Below are 7,105 nucleotides of genomic sequence, written 5' to 3' on the forward strand. Positions count from 1 at the left end.
AATACATGTATTTTTCTCTTCTATTTTTTTTTTCTCCCCAGTGAAAAACATACAGAAACATTCAAAGTCTAAGAGTTCAGACCAGGTTCTTGTTCTTCTCCCCTGCCCATATGAGAAGGTTAAACGCAGTCACCGAACTCTGCATACCACCCTCAGTCACTAAGAACCCTCTGGCACAGCTCCCAGACCAGTGAAAAATGACCATGTCAGTCCCCAAAGCATGGAGCCTGATCCATTTAAGCAAAACAAGTTCTACTGACAGCTGGTTTTCTTAGCATATTCACGTCCATGTATTTATGAGAGAAAAGCCCTCCAGGACAGCAGTGTTTATTGCAGGATTATTTCTGCGAATCCAGGGAACACAGCTTTCACTGAGCAACAGTGTTTCTACTCTTATATCTTTTTTTCTTAAAATGTAAACCAAGACAATCCCATTTTTATGTTCTTTAGCATGGGCAACTCACAAAGGGAAAAAAATATATACATTACTTTTTTTAAAAATATCCACACCTTCTGATCCACATTCATGTGTAGTATGCTGACACACATTTTAAGCATTAGTACAGAAATTAGCTGTTCAGTCTTGTACCGACTCCTTGGATTTAGTGTCTAGTGATTTTTAATAAATGGAAAACAAAGATATGATGGGTATTTTTCTTATAAATATCCTTCCCATACAAATACCTTGTATACTTCCACTAGAAAAGCAATTTTGAGTAAGATGCTTTCTACCAACAGGTTTAGAGTCATTACAAGTAACGCACAGAAAGGTGACAGAGCCATACAGGGTAAGGACCCCAGCAGCTCCTTGTTGTGCAGAAGCAGCCTCAGAATACGTCTGTGCCTACTTAGCTGCAGGAGGAGGCCAGGTGGATGAGCAAGCGAGAGGCCTCAGGTACTGACACTGCTCAGCTCCCTGGCCCGCTCCCCAAAGCACAGCAGCTGCCAGCAGGAGATGAAGAGCATCCTTCAGCCAGTCCCACACCCCAAGGTGGGAGGAAGAACAGGACGACTCGGGGGGACACACACATGGATGCTGACAAACACCATCCTCTCAAGTTGGGTGGTCAGTCTATGGGGTTTCCGAGCTTACCACTTCCTCCAGAAGTGTGCAGAAACTTGTTTTTATGATACTACAGCTATGACAGTAGTTTTTAAACAAAACACGTATCTTAAATACCCCCCTTTTAATTTTAACTTAATCTGATTTTTTAAATCATTAAAAGCAACTGTTATCAGCACTGTATCTGATTACTCATGCAGTGCAATAAAGAATAAGAACTCTTAAAACTATAGAATTAAAGCTTTTTTAAGTGATTGATTTCAAATTAAGGAAACACTAACTAGAAACTGCTGTTAGTATGTTTTGAACAATTAGTATTTAAAGGAATGTTTTTACATTCACAGGTTTTAATGAAAGAATTAAACCAGGCACAGTTAAGATTAACTATCGCTGAGATTTTTATGAACTAACATAAAACCTTCCCATCCCTAAGTGTAGGGTTGGGTGTTTTTACTGTAAGAACTGGACTTAACACTCTTGCAGCCAGATACCACACCACACAAGTCCATGGAACACTGGTATTGACTCAAATAAGCCCCAACACTACTGCATTGTTACACCCTGCTTTAATGTAAGCTTCTTTTTAAGCCAACCCATGTACTAATGTCTTAGCCCTGAAGCCTAAAAAGTGGACATTCCCCTCATTTTGCAAATCTCTCTTCCAGAGTCTATGACAAAGAGCAGTCAAAGCCTTACCAGTATGTTTACCATCCATCCAAAAAATAGAGCAAATGTGTCCTTCAAAGCAAAAACATGATATTCATATTGCTAGGGCTCAAATTCGCTGACAAGATCTGTGGGTATGTATCATTTTTAGAAAATGCAATGTGGGAATCATGTTTATATGGTAGAGCACAAAAGCAATGAAATCTCTTGGGAAAGCAGGAGATAACTAACGTTACACAAAGAGGCTCTTTGCTCTTATTTCTCTACAAAGCTGAAACATTTCTATCTCAAAGCTTTTTTTCATATGTCAGGAAAATGCTATTCCTGTTTGCTTGTTCTTCCTAAGGTGAACGGAGTTTAGTATTAGCAAACTAATTGTGGGAATTTGGTATTTTTCCTGTTTTGTTGAGTACTTGGAAACGTTATGTTGGGAACTGTCAACGACTACTTACTCCACCTCAAAATCTGCTGCATAAAAAAATACACTGGTAATTTGCTTACATGGCTTTTGTAGATGCAATTACTGTTAGCAGCAGGAAAGAAATTTTATAAGCAGAATGCAATTCAAATGTAACATGCCATGGCCTCAAGTCATTAAACTAATCCTCAGGGCATCTTGAGGCTTTTTGTACTTTTGGCAAAAAGTATAAAGAAGTACGCATTGTTGCTTCAGTTCCCAAACACTGGAAAGTTAAATATCTAGACTGTCAGCCTCTGCTAAACAGAGCAGAGATAGGTTTTGGGAAAGAACAAAGGACAACTATAACCTTTGTTTTTAAAGCGCAATCGAAGAAACATTGAAAACATACTCATACATTTTTTCATGGCACACAAAAAGTAGCCAGTAAAATAAAGAAAGGTACAACAGCTCACAAGCAACTCTGGTGTCATGGGTTACCAGTACCTGGATACTGTGGTGAATACCTTACAAATGCATCAGGACAGATCGAATTAGATGAGTGAAGTATCTCAACTCTGATACACAGATAACGTGACAAGGTGTGGCATGGAACTCCAGGGTTCACTGTCATGATTTTAACATGACTACATAAGCTATAAATGACAAAGCCATAAATACATCAGCCATGTCAGATATGTACTAACACCACCCAAATATCTTCCTGCTATATTGCTTTACAACACACATCTAAAATCAGATATTCTTTAGGGCACTGCCAGAAAATGCAATACTTGTAGGAAGACAAAGTGCTCCTTTGTATTGCTATCCTGCTTGGTATCAAGAGGTTAACATCTTTATAAAGATTCTATAGAAAGTGGGAAAACAAGCAACGTGTTCATTAGCACATGGGTCATTTAGACATACCTGGGTGGCCTGAAATACACTTAAGAATCAACTGAAAAAAAGTTGAAAGCTAAAAATACAATGGAAGCTAGTGACAGCCCTCTTGCTTTTAACAGCAGCTGAGCAGAAGAATCCTTTGGGACATGAAAGGATAATTACATGTTTGACTACAATTATTCCCTCAACTAATATTGACAAAAAGTAGTGAATTGATAAAAAATATGAAAATGTAAAAGCTGCTAAATATATTGTGTGTGTGTTTCCACGTGCATGTGTAATCTACATTTTCTTAAGTAAAATATCTGGGAAGTCTTATGCCCTTATCTAAATCAAATCTTGGGTTTTGTTTTTTAAATTGCATCCAACAGTTTATCCAGACCAATGCTCTGTTGAGCAAAATGTCAAGATAACATGTTCCTTCACTCACACAAACTTTATTACTGAGTTGTTATAAAACTGTGGTAGTCAGTATTTCCCATCTTTTCCTCTCTACCCAGAAGTGTCATCACCAGTTCAGAGGAAAGCCACTGCACTATTAACCAGAAAAACAAAGCATCACCAAAATAATGCTAGACCAGCTTGACTGTCGTATACCTCAACAGTCCAATGTAGTTACTTCTTCGAAGCAGGTATTGCAAAACTGATATTGAAGGCAAGGAGGAGCATTAAGACATTCTTAATTCCAGAAATGGAGGAAGAGAAATCTAATGAAAGCAGACTGATTTCTAATCCTCACCCTTCCATTTTAGGAGTAGAAATTTGTTTCTCAGCAAACCTGTTTGCCAACTGGTAAAAAGATCGGTAGGGGTCACCAATCTTAAAATGAAATATTCAGATACTCTCCTGAAATAAGTAACTTACCAAAACTGCAAATTTCAAAAACACAGTTAATAAAGCCCTTTAGCTTCTACAACAATACTTTATTCAAATGTATTATGTTTACACAGAGAACTTACCTTCCCAGAAGAAAAAGAAATTAAAGACTCCCCACAAAAAAAACTATCAATATGCTGTACCGTAGGAGGCACTCAAAACATACTGCTACAGGAAAACACAGCATAATTTTCATAGATTATGATGCTACAAGAATATCACATGTAGCCAGTGATGACTTTTCTTCACCCATATGCGATCCAGCCATAGATACAAAACTAGCCGAAAGATCTGTCATTTCTCCACCACACACACACTTGCAGTAATCATTATGACTCTAAGCAATTTAAACCAATAGCACGTTATCACCTAGCCAACATTTCTCACAGATATCAGGAACAAATTGAAAAGTTCAAAGATGAAATAGAATGAACACTCCAGAAAAAAACCCCTGTCTCACTTACTGTTCGATACGTGGGGAGAGATACAGCTTAGGAAAAACTTGAGTAGCTTCTGCATCCTCGAAACTAACGGACAGAAGTGCAACATCTTCTCCAGGATCTTCATTCACATCCTGTACATAAAAAATAATAAATATAAAATGGCAAATAACGAACTGAGTACTTATAAGCCTACAGATAACAAGTAGTAATTCAAATACCAATTTATTTAGGAGGCACTTGAGGAATCTAAAGTGCAATCACTGAAAAGCAGGTTGCAAATCTATTCTTTCTTACAATATTAGTATTTAAAAGGTATTCTGCCATGCTTAATTTCCTTTAAAGTATCAAAACAAAATTGCTGTGTCAGCAAATACACAGTAGTGTAGTTCTTCTTCCATTAAATGAACTATGTATTTTAGTAAAGATGCAATTTATTTTTTAAGAATTATTGGTTTAACACTAACATCAGATGCAAATGCCACAGAATTTTTTAAATGTTACAATATCATTGATTTTTTTTGTTATTTTTTCAAATAGCATATGGTCCAAAATTTCTGCTGTACTCAACTCTTATTTCTCTTGTGGATGAAAAATGTTTATGCCATCAGAAATTTGTATCTAGAAGTCACTGTCTCCAAGTTTCCTGCAAATTAAACCCATGCGTTACTTTCTGCAAAAATTGCACACTCTATAAAAAACTACCGAAAGAAAAAAAGAAAATCCATGCTAAATACCATGACAGTCAATCTTAATGCACTCACAGTTTAATCTTTCTTTATATCAGAACAATCAACTACGGTTTTGGGATCAGGTAGAACAAAGTGTTTCCAGTTAGGACCTCACATCTCCCCAGTTCATAAATCACATACAGTACAAAAGAGTGTATTTCTGCTACATATAACTTCATTTAACCTCTTGACATCTAGTTAGAAAGCAATGAGTTAGCAGTGCAACCACCTTCATTGACAGCAAGTAATACGGTGCCACTTGCTGCTCACAAAGAAGTACCTTAACATGTTTGTGCATATGTACATAGCAACTTGCCAAGATGCATTTGTTTTTATCCGTTTTGGAAAAATACAAGAGGAAACAGATAACCCAGCAGATACGTTCTCAGAGCAGGATCAACATGGTGCAGTATGCCCTGCTGTGCTCTGTCCCACACGCAGCTGTGAGGAAGGAACATGCAAACCGCTTAAACATTGTTAAGAGACCCTGCCCTAGCTGGGGAGAAGGGGGAAAAAAAAAGTGACTGCTGAGTGGTTTCAGGAAGACAATCTCGTGCCATTTGAAGCTTTGGCAGGACTGAAGTTGTTAACGTCCAGAGAGGCTAGCTGCATACCAGCTGTTACGTGCAGAACACAACATGCCAAGAAACTTAGTGATAAGCTGCAGGGAAGAACGGGTCTTAAAAAAGCCTAATTGTCTTACGTGACAAATGAGACGGAGCTGACAGTGTTTTCTTACATTCTGCCTTGGTGTGCAGCTCACTTCTGACAGCTGAAAGAAAAGTGTACTCTCAGAAATGCCTATAAAACGGTCACGAGCACACTATGGCTGGAAATCAGAACACAGTTTTAATCTCCTTGTAAGTGGCGAGGACAAAACTAGCTGCTATCTTGTTGGAGTATGATCAGTTTATGGATGGGATTATATGACACAGTTGCCTGTAACAGCAACAGACAGTGTTATGTTTCCAAGTGGTACTATCATCCACAGTAGAAGAACCAACACAGATTACAAAACATTTTTCAACAAGACAAATAACAACAAAAAATAGCCAAGAGTGCAATCCCCCCTCCAGCCTTTTCCCCAGTATTTCATATATTCCCTTCATTAAGGAATAAAATTTAAATAAGGAACAACTTTCGCTCCTGAAGCTGAGTATGACATTAACTGGTTTTTTCCCATTAATTCGCTAATTGTCAACCAAGTGAAAAGAACTATTAAGACAGATTAAGCAGTAATGCTAATGATTAAAAAGTTTTAATTTTAATGGGTATTCTTCAAGAGATGACAATAATGCCAAGATGATATAATACATTCACTCATAAACATACACAGTTCTTCTGAGACCATACTATTTAGTTTGTAATTCTTTTCAAATAACTAGTTTTTACAGAATAGAAATTACATGCATTTTACAAGCTACATGGACAAACCCAAAGTTTTTAATCTTGCATTTAGTATTAGTGCTTAAATTGATGTCCACACACAGGTCGACACCATGCATAAAACCAGTTTCTAGAACACCACCCAGGTGCTCACTGATCAAAGAAAATAAAAACAAGGAAAAAAAACCCCACCAAATCCCAACCCCAAAACAGATTACATGACCACCACTACAGCATCCATTAACCCATACAATAACATTACATGATATTTTTTACACTCACTAGTGGCTTCTTTAATACGACGACTCATGCCAGGAAAAAAAAAGAACCAAACACACAACATAAATCAGCATGGCATCTTTGCATGTTAAGCTGCAATAACATGATGTGTGCACAAAGAGCAATAAACTGAAACATGGTATTTTTAATTTACAAAAATAACATAACAAACACCACTGCAACTACTGTTGCCAGCACAGCACTGCATTACGTTCACACAGCTACTGCCCAATGCAAGTCTGAGTACAGAAACTGGCATTCTTCTGTAACTACCACTTTTCAAACAGATGCGTATTTTTGGCCCACATATCTGAGAAATGAAAACTGCAACTTAAAAAAGATGAAAAAAAAAAAAATCGGCATT

At 37.3% G+C, this 7,105-nt stretch overlaps 1 protein-coding gene across 1 annotated transcript in view; it reads right to left on the reverse strand.

The window, feature by feature from the left end:
- Nucleotides 1-4,369: 4,369 nt before the first annotated feature.
- The window catches only part of BRE (brain and reproductive organ-expressed (TNFRSF1A modulator)), a gene marked incomplete at its 3' end in the record, with an annotated part of 87,553 nt that continues 84,817 nt past the window's right edge, over nucleotides 4,370-7,105 (reverse strand). Inside the window, exon 6 of the mRNA XM_010283331.1 lies at nucleotides 4,370-4,479. Within this exon, the coding sequence (XP_010281633.1) occupies nucleotides 4,370-4,479 (110 nt within the window). The remainder of the gene's footprint in view (nucleotides 4,480-7,105) is intronic.

Source organism: Phaethon lepturus, unplaced genomic scaffold (assembly GCF_000687285.1).
Source record: "Phaethon lepturus isolate BGI_N335 unplaced genomic scaffold, ASM68728v1 scaffold20693, whole genome shotgun sequence".
Taxonomy (NCBI): domain Eukaryota; kingdom Metazoa; phylum Chordata; class Aves; order Phaethontiformes; family Phaethontidae; genus Phaethon; species Phaethon lepturus.